Source organism: Amblyomma maculatum, chromosome 1 (genome assembly GCF_055883805.1).
Source record: "Amblyomma maculatum isolate TAMU_Amacu chromosome 1, ASM5588380v1, whole genome shotgun sequence".
NCBI lineage: Eukaryota > Metazoa > Arthropoda > Arachnida > Ixodida > Ixodidae > Amblyomma > Amblyomma maculatum.
The window spans coordinates 175,714,821-175,734,752 of NC_139344.1; the positions used below are offsets into that span (position 1 = coordinate 175,714,821).

The window sequence follows — 19,932 nt, forward strand, 5'->3', positions numbered from 1 at the left end:
TGCAAACCTTCGCTCAAAGTTCGTCCGCCTGTTCTTACAAATTTTGAAAACTAACCGTTGGAAGCGCCCTCTATTGAGGAAAATGGAAGAGTTGCGCTTGTTTGCGAGTGATACTAGCGCCAAACGTGCTAAACAATGCGTAAGTGGTTCAGGTTTTTGCTAACAGATGACGCCTCAATCAGTACTTGAAGCCCTATTATTGCTTTTGGAAGAAAAAAAAGTGGTAGTCGGGAAATTCGCGACTGCTCTGTACAGCGAAAATCGCCAGCCTGCTGCTTGCTTCCCTGCATTGATGCAGTAGGAAACAGAGGTGGGCGAAGGGGAACGGAGGCGATGGATTGCATCTTAAAAATTTTGCGCACATCTGCACAACTCTAGTCAAGACGCCGTCAAGAAACAAACGCTTTTGCCGGATTTCTTCGGACCTCAAATGGCACCCTTTAGCCGCACAATAGTGGCGATCGCTAGCGTGTTGATGTGCGTCGTCGGAACCACCGTAGCCGTAACCGCGGAAGAGAGAGTCCAACTGCGGTAAGTTCCGCGAACACATCTTTAGTTTCGCTTGTTTACGGTTTACTACTGCGCAGGGCTAGCAGCGGAACAAAATTTGGCACGTATTATTTCGCGCTGACCGATTTGATCACTTTGAATGGGTTGTCGAGTCTTCACTTCATCCTTTCTTGCTGGTGACTAGCCTCATTTAAACTGGCGATTAGCTGCTGATTTCCTTCTGTAGTCGTGCGTGTACATGTACCATTCACGGACCTTTCAATTTGTTGGCGAGAGCTTGTTGTGTGCCTGTTGACACCTTCGACGTGAGAGCTACTGAGCTGAAATCATTCATATGAAAACAAACCAAGAAAAGAGGTAGGGGGTAACGTGTGTTAGAGGTGCGTATTTAGTGAACGACCGTGACACGATGACAGTTTTTGAGATAGTGCATCTGTTTAACTTTAGGATACGCTTTCCCGCCATCGATCGAACTGTCGCCACTGTATTTTTCTTTTAATTCTTTTTTTTTTTTCCAGGGACCAAGTCAAAGAAATGTTTTCTCACGCCTACCGGGCTTATATGGTATGTGCCAAGAAGGAACTATCTCTAGACTTTAGCGAGACTTTCAAGCACTGGAACTAATGGTTCTGTTGACAGACATATGTCCTATCGAAATGCATAATAGTACTTGGCTTCTAAACTTTAGTTGTAGGGCTGTGTGTATATTTGAACAGTGAAGTAAATGCCATTCACGAAGGCAGTTTGGGACAAGAACGATCAAACATGCAACGTGCAACTTTATTACACTCAACACTATGTTCATATGGCCTTCCTTGACCTTGTCTTTGTGTCTGCTGTTTACTTTAGAGATGAGAAACTAGCTTCTATAGGCATCTATGTGGCCTCCAACCTAAAAGTGCATGGGTGTAATATTGAATCCGCGATGGACACTTGGACTAGTTGATAACAGCACGAATGGATGAATAATAATAATTTGTCCACAGGAAAGGAGAGGTGCAGTATCTGTCACACTTGTTCTGTGGACACCTGAACTATGCCGTAAGTGAAGGGAGGAAGATGGGAGTGAAAGGGGAAAGAGAGGAGTGCCATATTGGAGGGCTCTGGAGTAATTTCAACCACCTGGGGATCTTTGATGTGCCCTGACATCGCACAGCACACGGACACCACTTCGTTTCACTTCCATTGAAATGGATGAAAGACGGAGAAAGTAAAACACAGACAAGTTATAGTGGAAACTTCCATTGTCACATTTTTTTCAGTTTGTTGATACAGTGACAAGAAAAAAAGAAGACAATGATGCAGCACATGTCATGTCAAAACACTTGTGTCGTCTTCATTCATCCTTGTGAATAGATTTTAAAATCATAGTGTAAATCCTCTCGGCTTCCTTATTCGATATGTTGCACTAGTGATGCCCATGTTACGTGTCTCATCCCCTTGGCTCATTTTCACAGGTTACCACATTACTGCATTCTTACAAACATCAGACAAACAAACATTTAAAGTGACGATTTTATCAAAGAACTTATTGACGTTAGTTGTAACATATACTCCAATGTATTATTGCTGAAAAGTGCACATGAACATCATGAGACTACATTTGATTCCTTTCAGGATGCCTGGAGCTTGACTGCTTCTTGTGTGTGTGTGCTGTGTATTTGTGTACACGTGGTGACATTTTGCAAATGTAGTATGTGGGCTCTATGCTATGTTTGTTTAACCTCTCTCTTTGCGCCACCTGTGATGAGTTATGGCATTGTCATGTACGTCCGGGGCTTCTTGTGACAATAACAGCAGCTGTTGTTCTCTTCAGTCTGAAAAATTGTGGCAGAACACCTGCCACTATTGAATTCTGTGGCAACCATGAAAAGTGTCCCAGGATATAAGCAGATCAATGCATTCAAGCCAAAATGCAAGTTTGGTGCATTTCAGTTTGAGTATTCCCAGTGGGCATATGTGCACCTTTTGTAACAGCATTGAAGCACAAAGATGCATGCTTTTAATCTTTCTCATCTGGAGCTTGTATGCCATTGTACAAGTTCATTGGTATGTGTACAAAAGCTAAACTTGCATGTTTATTTAGATGTTCCTATTTAGATTTAGATTGTTTAGAAGATGCCCAAAGGGGCATCCTTGTCTTGCACTGACCTCGCCCAGCAACAATGGTGTTCTCATGATTTCACAGCATCAACACTTGACTTTGTTTGTGCGAGCAACAGCTTTGTGCAAGATGATGATGTCCATTTTCCATATTTTAGTTTGGAGCAAGATGATTTTTCCACTCAGTCCAGACCATTTACAGATGTCTGTCATTAACTTTCGTTTCTGCTATCACCGAGAAGGCGCACTGTTTTTGAGGCCTCTGTGTTGGTGCTGGGCATGTCCTAAATGATTCCATATCACCAGCAGGGCAACAAGCACACATGCTCTAAAATAGCCCGAGATTGACCTTGCTACTGCACTTAGAAATAGCACCAGGCTCTGTGCGCTAGCAATTGATTCTTTCTTTATTCCTACCCACAAAGTTTAGCAGGAAAAGTTCTGTAACTTTGAATACTGCTTTTCTGATAAGTAACACGCAAAACATGTAACATTTTTTAATCTCCTATTTTTCAACTAAATATATTTAATATTTTTTATCTCAGCCTCTCAAATTCCAACACTCACAAAGATATTTTCCTTTCCAAGCAATTGTTTTCTTCCTTTATGTCATTAATCATTAATTGATGGATTTCGTTACTAGTTATACTATGATGTGCTGCAACAAAAAAAAGCATCAAAGTTTATGGGTGAAGGAAATTTGTATTCTCATTAGACTGAAATGGTCTGTTTTCCCAGCATAAGCAGTGAATTGGGGTTAATTTGTACTGTGAAAAACATATCAAAGAAGAATGCAGAATAGGTGGCTCAAAACTTATGCGCTACCCATCTTTACTATACTTTCATGTGACAGAGGTCCTTTCAGGTTTTTTAGTTGTCATTGATTATAGACTTTACATTAGTATTTTTATCAGCTGGAGAAATTTTCCAAAGTTGAGGAAGGGAGGATGTAGAGGATGTACTACATATCATGTTAGTCACCTCCATGCAAGCAAGCAACGCTCATTATTAATGCACATATTAAGTTACATGCTCTGATGCCGTGAGGATTGCATTTTGCTTTGAAATGTGCAGAGTTCGCCTATCATATATGGAACAAAGCACTTGCATCACAGTCGGCAGGCTGCCTGGCCTTCCCTTTCTTGTGGTTCATGTGAGACATAACTGGTTTATTGTAAAAGGATCTTTGCGATGAAATAAATAAAACAATTTCACGACGTCAGTATTACTTAGTTAAACAACAGAGTATTCATTTATGATAAGTTCAGTTGTAGTGAAAAGCCTGTGGAACACTTAAGCTTTTCCTTTAAGGGTATGACACAACAGCGTTAATGGCTCCCATCTGTGATTCCCCTTGCAGATCTTCATTCGAGTACATACCCTTTGCTAATCACTTAATCACTAATTCCTAAATTTGTGCTTCTATTACTTCACACATTCTCATTAGCTTACAGTTGTAAGGTACCGCATTATGTGGGAGACCACAGTATAAAACCTCGCGTATAAAGCCCTCATTCAGGACCGTAATAAAATGAGCAATATCTAAGCGGTTTTTGAAAAAAAATTCCAACTTTAGTATTTAGACATTCTTGGTGTACTTTATTCCAAAGTGTGGCTATTTAAGCGTTCTTTCATAAACATAGGTAATATTGCGCTTAAACATTATACATAAATTTTTTTTTTTTGGTGCAAACTTTTTGGAAAAAATTGCAAAATTTGAAAATGGCATGCATATACAAATAAGAAGCCATGATAAAAGCGATTTTAGAATATTCAAAATGGACCATGTGGTACAATACTTCTCTTCTTACTTTTCAAAATATGACTTATATATCCAATTTCTTTTTCTTGTGTGTGTGTTAACTCTTTTGGGACAGGAAAAATAACAGGTGACTGATGGGTCACCTGTTATCTTGCTATGACGGGGTGATGTGTAGCTATTTAGATGTTCTTTTAGGAACATGCAAAATGTTGTGGTTAAGAATTATACATAATATGAAAAAAAAAAATCTTTCTCTGAAAACTTGCTGAAAACAAAAGCATAAAAATTAAAAAAAGTGTGAATATCAAAATAAATGCAATAAAAATAATCTATAATATTCAAGGTGGGCTACACTGTCTCTTTTCTTTATTATGAAACTTTGGCTTACTTATCTGGTAGTTTCTTTTTTTTGGGTGATGTTTGGCACCAGCGATCACCACCCTGTTCTCTTGGTGGCTGTTGTGACTATGATGTATCCATTCTCTTAAATACACCAATAAAATGCTATGAAGCCTAAGTACTAGGGACATAAAATATTACATGTAGAACTCCATTGTGAAGATATGCCGTCCTCATAACAACATTGCTAATTGCTATAAAAATTCATTTTAGTGAGGTCTTCTTCTGCCTATAGCACAACTTCCAGTTTTTATGTTTGGCATGTTTATGAATGGCATGTTAGTGGAGATGGGCAGAGTGCAAGCTGGTTTGCCGTTCAGATTGAAAATCTGCAAATCTGCTCGAAGAACTCTCCTATGAAAGCTAGGTGGCCAAATTCAGCTCGATGTGGTTGATGTTCTGAAGAGACCAATACGTGTACCAGAGCTGTCCTCGTGACAACTGATTGGCATCATTCATATCTGCAGCTTGCAGGAGCACTGGCAGTGCAATGATGCAACTTTTGCGGCATTATCTATGATGGAAGCAAACCACTGTAGATGTTTCCCACACACACGTAACAGTGTATGTTCATGGTTTTTCACCATTAATGGGAATGTATGCTTAATGCATCCCATCTTAATGATTGTGATTTTTTAATTGGGCTTAATTACTAAACATTGCTGCTTTTCTTGCAGGACAATGCATACCCAGCAGATGAACTTATGCCTTTGAGCTGTAAGGGCCGATACCGAGGAACAGAAGCTAATCGAGGGGACATTGATGATGCATTGGGAAAGTAAGTCAGCCTGCTCATATGCATGCAAAGTGTGATTCTGTTCTGTTTTTTTTTTTCTGTTGTAATGTTAATCTCTTTATTCTTTCAGTTTTTCATTAACATTAGTGGACACCATGGACACACTAGTGGTAAGTAACAACAAACTCTTTATGCTGTACACAATGAATACAAGCATTCTTGGTGATGGGAAGCTTTTATAGCCCTAATCTGGATATGAAATTGACAGAGTTGAGCACCAAAATTTGATTGGGCATTGTGTATATTGATGCTTGATGATTGATGTGTGTTAGACTGAGTGTGTATTGACGTGGAAGACATCACTAAGCATGGATTACCCCTTGGAATCCACCTGAGCCAACTGAGTAATTTGTAGTTCAGTTTTTTTCTCGCATTTTGGTTTTAACAGCTGAAAAGTGGCTGTGACATAGCAGCAAAGTTGAGGTAAATATTGAGGTCGCGTGAGGCATGCAAAAATTGCAATGCAGTATTGTTTCTTCATTTTTTTTTTGTCATTTTGGCTTCTTGTGCCATGTGGCGTGAAATGTGGGCTAAATTAAAACCTGACGCAACATTTGTTTCATATTTTGCATGACCTGAATGTCTTCTCAGCTCAAATTTGTTGGTATAGTCTCTATTTAGGGGTTAAAACTGAAAGAGCATGGGAGATAAAGCTGAATTATAAATTATTTAGTGGGCTTAGGATGTCGTGATCTGTGCATACCAAAGCCTTATGCACTATTTCAAAGAACAAAAATGTGGCCAAATATTTGGTGTCCCTACCCCTTACCGAAAGGAGCCACTGGTTTTGAGGAAAACTTGCGATATCATTACAGAACCTTCTATTTTATTTTCATTACTGAGTTATTGTATTGGCATGAGTACTTGGAGCGATGCTTTGGCATAAGCCATGAAGAGGCTATTCCCTATTTCTTTTTCTTTCTTGGAGCACCTTTGTTTTCTAAGCTTTTGCAACTGACTGTGTAGTGGACTTCTCAAAGCAAGTCCAAAGGAAGGAAACTGGAAGCATTGATATATTTAACTTTTTATCCTGGCAGTGTATAACAGTATCGTATGGCTTTAAACTAGTGCATGGCAGTTTCTGTCAAATTCATTCCCTTGAAAAGTTTCTTTGTTCCTACCATTAACTGTGCAAATCGTTCCTTTCTTTCCCTTGACAGAGAGCATGTGTATTGTTGACTAAGTCCAAGTCTCAAATGATGAACTTACATTTTTATTCTTTTTCGGGTTGCTGTTGCACCAACGAATTTCTTGTACATGCTGTCTTCCTCCACTGAATAAGTTGGCAGGAATGACGGCAAAGAATTAAAGCTTGTACCTAAGGGCTTGCGAATATTCAAAACTTGCAATGGTTTTTGAATAGTGTTTGCTATTTGATTCCCATGGCAGTTTCACTATTTGAGCTGTTTGAACCTTTTAAGCTTTTAGAAATCACAGATTTCTAGTTCATCTTGACTAGCTGTGAAACATCACATTTCCAAATTGAAGTATCTTGCACTTGCCACTTAAGTTAACTTGCTCTTGCACCATATAAAGGCAACCAGCTCATGTCAAAAGCCTTCGCTCAATAACGCACTGACAGCCAATAAGAACCGTCACCATGCTGTTGCTGCATGCTTGTGTAGCAAAGTGTAGCATCACGCAACATGCCACTTTTACCAGCCGCGATACAGTCGATAATTGGCTGTGAGTGTGACTAGTAGTGGTCTTCTCATTTTAGATCACCATACGCTTATGCATTGAAGTGGCACGGCTTGTAGAACACAGTGTAAGAGGTGAAGTTGTGACCCTTGCGTGCTGCTGCGATTGTTTCGTGGCAACCTCTTTGATCATTCTCAATTCGCCGCTACACGTCCGTTGTTGCTATGCAAGTGTTGTGTAGTCACGTGGTACGGTTCCAGTTTGATCACGTTGTATGCTACCACCTTTGTCGCGTAGTATATACATATGCGCTGTTGCTGTGTGACGGCCATGCTGGGTTGCCATTCTGAAATTATGGCTCACATGACCTTACTTAGATTGTGGAAAACTTGACCTTGAGAAACGAACTAGTATAGCTATTACTCTAAAATATCGTTCTCACTTCGGTTTGGCAACCAATGTGCAGGTGTTCGTCAGATAAAAATTACTGTGATGCAAACGGTGGAAGTTCTTTTAGGACCATTCGATAATTCGAGTTTTCGGTTAATTTGGACATTTTTTCTGGTTGTTGAATTCCGAATTAATGACAGTTGCATTCAGCGGCAGTACGACGTCTCCAACTAATCTTATGCAGGTCCTTCCTGTACCCAGTATACAGAAGCCTGTATAAAATTTATAATGGATTTTTCAGTAGGGTTTACACTTCTATGTAATTCTAGTTTTATTTTTTGCAGATACCATGTGATTTCTGAAATACACAAGATGAATAACGTTCGCTTTGTATTTTATTTTATTTTTTATTACTTTTTTTTTCTTTTTCACTGATTAGATATTCGATATTCGAAGGCATTTTTTTTTCTCACGTTCATATTCGATCAATATTCGACAATTTCAGTTTTCACGCACCCCTAGTAAATACTGTTCTGAAACGATTTGAAGTTTTAAATATTTGCACACTTCTAAAGAAACAAAGCTATATTCTGGTGCTTGCCTAAACTTAATTCTCTGTCCAGGTGCTGTGATGAGTTGTCATTAAAATGCTGGCTCTTTACAGTAAGCAATAAAAAACCCCTGGAAAGGAAAAAGTGGTGACCGAAAATTAGAAATTAATAGATTCATCACATCTGGCAAAGAATCAGAGTCATCATCATCAACAGCAGTCAGACTATGTCTACCGCAGGGTGAAGGACTCTCCTGTATCCCTCCATTTAACCTGGTCCTGTGCCAGCTACATTCCACATAATCCCTGCAAACTTCTTGATAATCATCCACTCACATAACCTTCTGCCGCACCCTACAGAGAAAAAGTAAATTATCAGAACTATTTGAGAAAGATTTAACTCTTTACAAAACCACTGTGTCAGATTCGCTGCATGGTAGAAAATTTCCATCGTTCATCTTGTTGCCTTATCATATTTTTGAAGCATAGTGAAATGCATCACTCGTTATAATGTGCATTCAGGGGTGTTGTGCACTCTTTTCCTTCTTGCTATAATGTCTGAGTGCTAAGGGGGGGGGGGGGGGGCAGTTGGGGAGGGAGGATTTCTGGCTTAGAGTGCTGTGCATTTAACTGCAAAACCAAGAAATGAAACCAGTGTCATTCTTTTTGAGAATTTGCAGGGTTGCTAGGGGTTTATGCATTATTTTATTTTTATTTTTTCAGCTTTTAGGTGACATGGAAGAATTCGAGAGGGCTGTCAAACTTGTAATCCGGGATGTCACTTTTGATAGTGACATTGTCGTATCTGTGTTTGAAACCAACATCAGAATGGTTGGGTAAGCTCTTTTGTACAAACCTCTACATATTCGTAGTAAGCCATAAAGGTGCTGCGCCATTGTAGACTGAGTGAAAAGCTGTTATGCTGATACTTTGGCCCATGCAATGTCCTTCGCCATGTCGGAAAGTTGGACTGCGAAGTATTCCCGGCAGCGCGACATAAGGCTACACGTGTGCCCTGAAGTCATGCATGGCCTTGTATGGCTTATGTCCAATTAGGCACGCTAAAGGCCCCTTGAAGATTTAAGTTTTGGTGTTTATGATTACTCTTTTCTATTTGTTTTGGAAGCATTGAGGCAATGTTTTTTAAGGTGGGGAGTAATGCCACCAACGATTGTAAAGGGGCCTTTTAATTCTGCACATTCCATGCCTTGTGCAAGTGGCATTGCAAGTATTAAAGGCTGGTGCGATGGCTTTGTCATCGTGCATGCAGTGGGATGTAGCATGGATGGGGAACGATGGAGTAGTTTTTAGAATTTAAGTGTAGCAGGCTACCAGAATGCATTTTGTTTAGTGATGGGAAGCAGTGCTAAAGACATGAACGTAAAAAAAGATTAGTAAAGTTATGCTTAGTGGCTTAGCGTATCATTCATCATGAGCTTATTCAGCCCTGCATACTGCTCTGATCCCGCACAGTTTGTTTTAAACTCATACTACGCTAGACGTCAAAAAGATATGCCTCTACATGTGCCGTGAGTGGTGGTCGGATCTCACTCTTGCCCTGAAAGGGCTTTAGCTAACCTCATTGGCTGTCCCTGGAGATTACAGCTTCACACAGCAAAAGACAGCACAGGCGCTGAACTGGGGTTTTTTGCGAGACAAAAAGGTAATTTATAGGTCACATAAACGTGAACTTCATGCAGAAACTAGCGGCCAAGAAAGCCCTATTGGAATGTATGCCTATTTCTTTTTTTTTTCTTTTTGTGTAGTAGCCTGACCCATGCTGTTTTATTTTATGTGATCTATAAATTCCCTCTTTGTCTGGCAATAAACCTCACTTGTTAGTTAAGTGCCTGTGTTGTTTTTTTCACACTTGCAGCACTGTTTCCTATCATTGAACTTTATGCACCAACTAGCCTGCCAGAATGCCCACTTGGAACAGAATTCATTGCAGCTGTTTCTAGTGACTAAACTGAAATCTAAGTTCTGCTCCTAAGAATAAGCATTTGTCCACAAAGTGTCCAGTGGCATGGTTTGGCCTGTGTCTAACCATGACAGAAATCTGGTCTCGTTGCATCCGAAGGCATATTAGCACAATATCGTTTGCCTATGCCCACTTTGTGCCGGAGGTTTACTTTTGTTGCTTTTCAGGACTTAAGTTGATCTAAGTAGCCCAGTTTGATCACATCACTACAAAAAGTAACCTCTGCACCAGATAATTTTGACCACCTGGGGTTCCTTAACGTGCACTGACATCACACAGCACATGGGTGCCTTGCGTTTTTCCTCCATCGAAACATGGCCGTCGCAATCGGCATCATGCCCTGGTCTCCTGGCTCAGAAGTTGAATGCCTTAATCATTAGCCACTGCAGCAGGGTCAAACTCATGAAACTGATGAAGCCAATTATAAGAGATGGTTTCATTCAAAACACCAAGTTATCGGATTAAACAAAGAAGACAAAATTAATGCAGACACGGGTCACGACCAGCATCTTTTCCTTTTTTTGCAGGTACTAAATCTTTCTGTTTAAAGTAGTAAACCAGTGTTTTCATATCTTCTTGGAAACATCACCTTTGATATGCTAATATAACTTTGTCTCTTTTATGAGTTATGCTCTCGATTAATCTGATGATGTGTGCACTGTGTCCTTTCCTTTTCTTTAAGGCAAAAGCCTTGATAGGCTGGTGAGTGTCTGTCCGCGAGAAGTGTCACAGTTCTTCACAACATTCCGCGGGGCTCTGTTTACCTTTGAAAATGTCAGTGAAGAACTTTAGTCAGGAGTAGATAGTAACTGATTATGATAGTTAGCGGTAGTTAGCGATAGTGACAGTTAGTGATGATGGTAGTGTGACATCACCGAATGTGACGTTATGATAACCATGACGTCACGTCCGGGCATAACTGATGACTTCACCAGGTGATTTACGCATATGCGAAGCTGACCCCGCCGGGCATCCGATCTAGGCGTCCGTGCTGCGCCTTTCATTTGGCGCTTCCTCTAACGCCGCACCACACAGCATACAAAAGCAAATGAAGTAAAGCAGGAATCAGTGGCATTTTAAACAAATGCTTTTGCCTCATCGCATTTTAATGGTCCAAAGTGCCCTCTAGAATTTTAATTTTTTTTCATGTGATGTAAACAACTTGCTTTTGAATATTTTGATTCTGAGGGAGTCAGCTTTAAATAAATTTGAGGTAGCTTCTATAGCTGCTACTTATTTTCTCTGTTGAATACAGGCATATTGGAACACCTCATTTAGAGTTCATCAACCCACTAGCAAAACTGGTGTGCTTCTCAAATGATGAAATGAACTCTGGACATCTATTTTCGCTCAAATTCATGCTCCACTCAGTGGGAAACAAACCATGCAGGCACATTTGTCAATGGCATTGTACAAAGGAGAGTCCCTCTTCATGTGGTGTTTGAAGGAGAATATCTATTAGTCACTGAATTCGGTGGTTCTAAAATTTTGTTAGGGAAGCTTAATTTACACTGTAAGCATGTCTAACCACTTGCTTCACTTAGAATAAACTTCGTGGATGTGTTCCACATGTAAAGCTCAAAGGTTCATATCTGCATTGGTCAAAAACAGACTTGCTTTTACCAGAATTTTTAAACTTCTTAAACAGACTTTTTTTTTTTTTTTTTGTATGAACTCAAATATATCTTTGTGTTAACATTTGAGGTTCACTAGAATTTTTTGTTAGCTGTAAAGGTACAACAAATGCAGTGTTGTAATTTTATACGAAAGTGCAGATACCAGTACGTTTTCGCACATTCTCAGTAAAGTCAAAATAGGAAACATCAACCATCTATGTCCACATGGACCAGTAGTTATGTGTACACATTTTCTTGCTGCATGCAAAGTAACTTTAGTGGGAACCTACATATTTCTGAAAAGGTCGTCGCAAGCCCTCTTTGATGATTTACAACTTTCTAAATAAAACATTTGCATGTGAGCAAGTTGCATGGTTCAAATCATTTGTTAACACTAGTAAATAAGGTTTTACTTGAACAAAATAACAATCATTAGTAGTGTAAATCATTAATTTCATCCATGCACAATGTCTAGTTCTGTTTTTCTTTGTTTCCTTTTTTGTTTGCATTTGCATGCGCACATGCGTTTCTCGAGCTTCAGTTGGCCCATGCATGGTTAAGGGTATTTGGCCACACTATGAGACTAACAGTGTTTGCAATTTTTTAATTTTCCTTTTCTTTTTTTTTTCCACTTCTCACATACTATTCAATATTTGAAGGCATTATTACCCCATATTTGTATTCGACTCGTATTCGAAAATTTCAATATTTGCACACCGCTAGTTTCTTTAGAGGATATCAGCTGTTGCTTGTAACTAGAGTTGAATTTTTCAGTTTTTATATTTTCAAAATTTGTCCAACTTATTTTATTGTTTATTTATATTTATTAAGCTTTTAGTTGTTTTTTCTGCAAACATTTTTGTTTACCGGTGAATTACTTTTTTTTTGCTGATCAGTATAATGGAGTATTCCTGAGCTGTCGAAAGTCACGAACAGTGTATTGTGTTAATTTTGTTAGCAACAGCAGCTTATGCACCAGTAATTAACACAAATTCCAGGCTGTGGCAAATGAAATATTAATTATCATCCTTTAAAAAAGAACAGTGTAAGGTAAATGATGGAACTGTCATACATGAGTGAAAATTGAAGTATGTCTTTAAAAACTCGGTTTTATGTTATGGTTGAGTTGCTGTTTTGGGCTCAGCAAAGAGTGGGACATTGTGAGGTCCATGTGCTAACTGCAGCGATGGAACTGCTGTTGAACCATTACAGTAGACCGAAGATCGCACTTTTCTTCATGCTTATGCACGACCGAGGATGATGACATTAGCCTAGAAGCAATGAACAATAATTTCAGAGATATTATTACTTAGTGCGCTGTAGAAGTAGGCGGTAGGATAGTTAGAGAGGATATCGGTAAGCTGTTAAAGGAGAGAAACGCCAGAGTATGAAAGTTTCCTATTCAACAGACCAGATAGAATTGGCAGAGATATCAAAGCTAATCAATAAGTGCAAAGTGGCCAATATAAGGAAGTATAGCATGGAGAAAATTGAGCATGCTGTAAAGAATGGGGGAAGCTTTAAAGTGATGAAGAAATTGGGCATAGGCAAAAATCAGATGTATGCGCTAAGGGACTAGGCGGGCAATGTCATCATAAATATGGATAAGATAGTCAAAGTAGCCGAGGAGTTCTATACTGATCTTACCCCGCCAAGGTGGCGCAGTGGTTACGGCGCTAGACTACTGTTTCCAAGGACGCGGGATCGAGCCCCAGCCTCGGCGGCCGCTTTTCGATGGAGGCGAAAAGCAAGGTGCCCGTGTGCTGTGCAATGTCAGTGCACGTTAAAGAACCCCAGGTGGTCGAAATTTCCGGAGTCCTCCACTACGGCGTCTCTCATAGCCTGAGTCACTTTGGGACATTAAAGCCCACAAACCAAAACAACCATCTATACTGATCTCTACAGCAACCAAAGAAGTCACGACAATAATGAGATTGGCTGTAGGGAAATGCAGTCAGATGTTCCGCCAGTGACGAAGGACGAAGATAAGAAAGCATTAGAAACTATGAAAAGGGGGAAAGCAGCTGGAGAAGATCAGGTAACTATAGATTTGTTGAAGGACGGGGGGGATATCGTGCTAGAAAAACTGGCCACCCTATATACGCAGTGCCTGGTGTCATTGACGGTACTGGAACCAGGGAAGAATGCAAACATTATCTTAATTCATAAAAAAGGGGACGCTAAGGACTTGAAAAATTACAGACCAATCAGCTTACTGTCTGTTATATAAGGTATTTACTAAAGTAATCGCTAATAGAATCGGTACAACTTTAGACTACAATCAAGCAAAAAATCAAGCAGGTTTTCGGAAAGGATACTCTACTATCGATCATATTCATACCATCAACCAGGTGATAGAAAAATGCTCGGAATATAACCAGCCCTTATACATAGCATTCATTGATTACGAAAAAGCATTTGACTCAGTAGAAACCTCGGCGGTCATGCAGGCATTGCGAAATCGGGGTGTAGACGAGCCATGCGTGAAAGTGCTGAAGATATATGTAGAGGGTGCACAGCAACCATAGTTCTGCATAAAGAAAGTAACAAAATTCCTATAAAGAAAGGTGTTAGGCAAGGAGACACAATCTCCCCAGTACTATTCACAGCTTGCTTAGAAGAAGTATTCAGAGACTTGGAGTGGGAGCAGTTAGGGATAAGAGTAGATGGAGAATACCTCAGTAATCTGCGATTTGCTGATGACATTGCCTTGTTAAGTAACTCAGGGGATGAATTGCAAAGAATGATTGATGACCTAGACAGGAAAAGTAGAAAGGTAGGCTTGAAAATCAATATGCAGAAGACTAAGGTAATATTCAATAGCCTAAGGAAGGAACAGCAGTTTATGTTAAGTAGTGAAGCACTGGAAGTAGTAGGTGAATATATCTGCTTAGGACAGGTAGTATCCACAGATTCGGACCATGAAAGGGAAATAACAAGGAGAATAAGACTAGGATGGAGTGCATTTGGCAAGCACTCCCAGATTATGACTAGCAGCTTACCAGTATCGCTCAAGAGGAAAGTATACAACAGTTGCATCTTACCTGTACTTACCTATGGGGCTGAAGCGTGGAGGCTAACCAGTAGAGTTCTACTTAATTTGAGGACAACCCAGAGGGCTATGGGACGAAAAATGGTAGGGGTAACATTAAGAGATAGAAAGCGTGCAGAGTGGGTCGGAGAAATAACTCAAGTCAGTGACATTCTAATGGAAATCAAGAAGAAGAAATGGGTATGGGCAGGACATGTTAGCGCGAAGAAAGGATAACCAATGGTCGGTTAGGGCAACAAGTTGGATTCCAAGGGAAGGAAGGCGTAGCAGGGGGCGGCAGAAAATTAGGTGGGCGGATGAGGTTCAGAAGTTCGCAGGGGTCAAGTGGATGCAGCTCACACAGGACCGGGTTAATTGGAGGAATATGGGAGAGGCCTTCGCCCTGCATTGGGTATAGTCACGGTGAGGGTGATGATGATGCACGATGCTTATATAAGCTGTGCAGAAGCCTGTTCAGCAAAGTAAATGTCCTTAGCGGGCGATGGTTGGCTAGTTGGTTTATAGGGTTTAATGCCCCAAAGCCTACGAGTGACGACTCGTTGGAGGGCTCCGAAAATTCGGCAACCTGAGGTTCTTTAACATGCGCTAACATCGCACAGTATATGGTCACCTTGCTTTTCACCTCCATCGAAAAGTGCCCGTATGAGTGGGATTTAACCCGCATGCATGGATTCAGCAGTCAGGCGGCCTATCCACTGAGTCACCGCGGTGGGACCCTAGCAGGAGGTGACAAGCAAGCCTCCTAGCATGCAGAGGCATGTAAAGGAGTGTAACAATGCCTGAAAACGTGCCTTAAAGCCTCTTACTCTTTTTTTTTTTTTTGCTTAAAACAAAATGTCAAACTCCTACTTTAAACAAACCAAGAAAGCTGAGCTCTCGGGGAATGCTTTTGTGGCATTGATGTTAGTTAACACTGCCTGCTGCTTTTAATCACACCATTCGTAGAAAAGTTGCTAAAGCAGTTTCCTACTGCAAGCTTAGACAAAACTGTCACCCGCACAGTTAAACTTAGGCTTAAAAGCTTCTATAGCGGGTAGTGGCAGCTAATTGTCAGGAGCCTTTTCATGAGGGTTAGCACTAATCAGTCCATTAAGCAAATTTTTTTGAAGGAATGACTTCCTTTTAAATTGTCATGGGATTTCTAATTCCTGCCACCAAGATCGCAAGGATGTCAGCACTGGTTACTTGTGTAGAGTTGAACTATTTGCCATCGACCTTATGTTGCGAAGTATGGACCTACAGCTGATTGTCATTTGAATTGTTACTCCTACAAGAATTCTGGGCTATAAAAAGGGCAAATACTCGTTGCAGTGGCTAAGGGCTTAGGCACTCATCTATTGAGCCGGGTACCTGAGTTTGAACCTGGCCGCCACGGCCAACGTTTTATGGAGTTGAAGTGCAAAAGTTGGCCTTTTACTGTACGATGTTCAGTGTATATAAAAAATTCCCAGGTGATCAAAATTATTCCGAAGCCTTTGACTACAGCGTTGCTCATAGCGTGAGTCACTCGAGACGTTAAAAACCCCACACACCACCACCGTCATAAAGGACACAAATTACAGCTGCTGTGCTGGTTTTCTCAAAATATGCATTTCAGCTAAACAATGAGCAAAACTGAAGCTGATCTTTAAAAGGCATCCTCGAAAATGGCTAGACTATGAAAGCCTGAACTCTCACTTTTATTAACATCAATTTCTTTCTTTTTTTAGGGGTCTTCTGAGTGGACACATCCTGGCTTCATATCTACAGGAACGTCACGGCCTTATGACCTGGTATAGGGGAGACCTGTTGCTTATGGCTAAAGAGCTTGGTTATCGCTTGTTGCCAGCCTTCAACACGTCCACAGGTGTACCACATCCTAGAGTAAGTTTGGTCACTGATGTTGTGGTTGGTTATGATTCAGCCATAGATTACTCTATTTGTGTGTTGTTGTTGTGACTGACACTTTCTTTTTATGTTTTTATGGCAATTTTCACTGGTCAATTGGAGCTGGGTGCTCGCACCGGAATAGAGTGACCTAATCTAAACCTCTACAGAGCGAATCTGCCTTGTTCGACTAGTGGAACATGTAGAGCGCACGGCAAAAGTAATGCTGAGCCAGTTCCAAAAGTTGAAGTCGCATCCCAGTGCCAAAATTGTTGTGGGTGATAAATAGTTCAACGAAAAACGACCAACTGGCCCCACAGTATACCCTGTTAAAGGTTGATAAATAGGCAGGAGCGCAGCCCTGTGCAACTTGCTTTCACCTGATTTTGACGCTGTAGTCGTTTTTCGATAGATGTACTTCGGCATATTCGCGCAAAAAAATTATGATGCCCAGTGTCCTCTGCCAGTATCTCTGAAACCACTAGAAATGGCCAAAAAAATCCCGCAGCCTCCGAAAGTGGCAACGTCACCTACTAGAATTTCCGGCGAGATCTGACACTGGTTGGCGGATTGAGCTAGAGCACCCTGAGTTGCTCCAAATGACCAGCGGAATATGCGCAATCTATCTTGGTCGACCAGTAGAATTCAAAATTGCTATCCCGGAGAAGGAAACATGCTTCGGAGTGACCAGTGGAAATCGCCATTAATATTTTGAGTGCAAAAACATTTGTCATCAATTGTTCAAATGTGTTTATCAAACCATATAAGGCAGTAGGTATCAAATTTTCAGTTACAAACAAAAGTGGATATCAGTGTGAATCAGGTGCTGACCTGGTATTCAAAAATTACGAGACACTTTGGCGACTAGAGTGGAGAAAGGCGAAAGCCTGAGTGCATTCTGCTACGCATTTGTTGCGAATGTGGCAGTGAATGATGCTTTGAGTAAAGAGGGTGACTACTGTTTCACATTCCTTCCTTCCTTTATGGCATGCTACATGTGTACGCAGAGAATTGTGACAGGTACTGCACCTTTTATATCCTGTAAATCAATTTTAAACGCCGCTGATGCCTGCTGTACTAACGCCTCCTATACATCTGGGTCTGTTTCTGTTTGCTGTGCGGTGCGGTGTTCGGGGAAGCGGTAAATGAAAGGGCGCACGGACGCCTGGATCGGACGCCCAGTGGGGTCAGCTTCATATATGCATTAATCTTGCCTTGTGACGTCATGACCTGTTGTAACTGTACATCGCGCGCCCTCTTCGAACACAACCAGCATTTCATTGGATGCATTAAAGTTCGCCGGTGTTCTATAATTCGTCTACAGGAAAGGAAAGGCGCAGTATCTGTCACTCGCGGAATCTTGCTATCATTCCCTGCGAAAATCCCTTCCTGGGATTGCAGTATTAATAAATAAAATAAATAAATCATTCTCACTGTAGTCAAGGGGAATTATGAAGAGAGTTTCATGATCCGAGGTGGGTGGTGCAGTTGTAAAGCGCTGGGCTGGGGATCCAAGGGATGGAGGTTCGATTCCCCAGTGGGAGGCAATGTTTATTCATTTATTTTTTAAGTATCAGAGCCGCCGCAAAAGCATCACACTTTTGCTGACGACAACGATGAGCCATTAAAGGCTTTCGCCTTAATATTTTTCTAACTAGCTACAGGCTAGCATTGGATGCCTCTTGAGTTTTCTGTGCTCTGGTTGCATTGGCTCACTTCTGTACTGCCTTGGTCTGTGGTTAACATCTGCCATGTACTGCTGCCGGAAGCATTAGTCACCTCCACTTCTAGCCATTTGCACTTAGTTGTTGGGTTTAAAAGTTGTAATGTTGAGCAAGGTGATATCTAAACTGCATGAGCCGAGTAAGAGGCTTGGATTACCTACCAATCATTGAACAATATCCGAGACACTACAAGAAAGGTACCTTGTTTTGAATCCTATTTTGCTATTTGTGGTGAACTCTTAAGCTATTTTTATATGTTCATTAGTGGATTACTAGGTGTAATTTTGCTTCCTTGTTCTTTTAGTGCTTTGAAAATTTTTTTAAAGTGTGGAGCCACCCACAAGTGTCTTCATTGTGGTGTTGCAAACAGGCTTGCTTATTGCAGCGCCTATGTCATCATATTTTATGTTTCTATGCTCCGTCCGTCTTCTGAAGCGCTGTTGACAACAATAGATCAGCACCATGCTTGCTTAAGCAGGATGCAGTGTGAATATTAGCAACACACAGTAGCACCTCATGCTGCCAACTGCTTGGTGTATAGTCATTGCTTGCCATCTTTGGTAACTCATAGTTTGCCCTGTCAGGCTTCATGGGGACTTTAGGCAGTGCCACTACTTTGAGGATTAGTACAGTATCTTCAACATGTCCATCACTGTGGATGCATTATCTATGTGCAGGAAGAACTCATTGGCTTGTATGCATTATGAATACGGAATTACGTCGAAAAGAGGAGGATAACATCAGCGAAATTGCCTTTATGTATCATCATATGCTTCCTGAAATGCATGAATTGAAGGATGTAAAATCTGCGGGAATTATTGTGATGTGTGGACTGCATTGAGCCTTTATTACTGTGTAGGTGATATTAACACAAGCTTGTCTTTTGTTATCAAAATGAAAAAGAAACTAAGTTTGGTCATTATGGTGCAGTGACTAAGCTAAATCATGACTGATAAGAAGGCTACTTCTGAGTGATTTTCTAGAAGCGCTTCACAGCGCCATTATTGGCAGAAAAAAATGATATCTTTGATCCTAGGCTATTGCATGGCCAGAGACTGTGGTATTAACATTACTGTCCTGAAGTGGCACACTTAAAACTTCAATGGTCTGCTTGACATGAATAATATTAGGGATTTCAGGGCATGCTTTTGACATGGTTTGATATTGAAAATTGGCTTGGTTGTCTGCAGGCTGTCAGTCAAGCTTATTTCAGGTTGCTTATAGCTATGGTATACAGTCGAACCAGGATATATCGAACCCGGATATTTCAAATTTTGGTTATATCGAACTCGTGGAATATCCCCTTGAAAATCACATGTAATAGTATAGGAAAGCTGCGTCGTATATCGAACTCAATTTCACTGGTCGTTCGATATATCGAACTCCGCACCACGCATTGGGCGGTGCGCCTCCCCCAAAGACGATCGCATCACCTCGGCCGTTTGCTGCGTGACGTTTTCAAGCCACGCGCGGAGGGAATGAAAGGACACAGCTTGGCGACGGTCTGGGGCAGCGCCGCGCCCTTCCCCCAAAGGCAAGCGC

At 40.9% G+C, this 19,932-nt stretch overlaps 1 protein-coding gene across 3 annotated transcripts in view; it reads left to right on the forward strand.

Annotated features, from left to right (window-relative positions):
• The first annotated feature begins 249 nt into the window (after positions 1-249).
• Edem2 (ER degradation enhancer, mannosidase alpha-like 2) overlaps positions 250-19,932 on the forward strand; it is a 129,015-nt gene continuing 109,332 nt past the window's right edge. For 2 of the 3 annotated variants that reach the window (XM_084589627.1, XM_084589626.1), the window contains exons 1-6: positions 250-531; positions 1,029-1,074; positions 5,452-5,552; positions 5,641-5,680; positions 8,875-8,987; positions 16,510-16,663. In XM_084589627.1, the coding sequence (XP_084445753.1) occupies positions 431-531; positions 1,029-1,074; positions 5,452-5,552; positions 5,641-5,680; positions 8,875-8,987; positions 16,510-16,663 (555 nt within the window). In that variant the 5' untranslated portion in view covers positions 250-430. The remainder of the gene's footprint in view (positions 532-1,028; positions 1,075-5,451; positions 5,553-5,640; positions 5,681-8,874; positions 8,988-16,509; positions 16,664-19,932) is intronic. The other variant, XM_084589628.1, reaches the window with a different exon arrangement.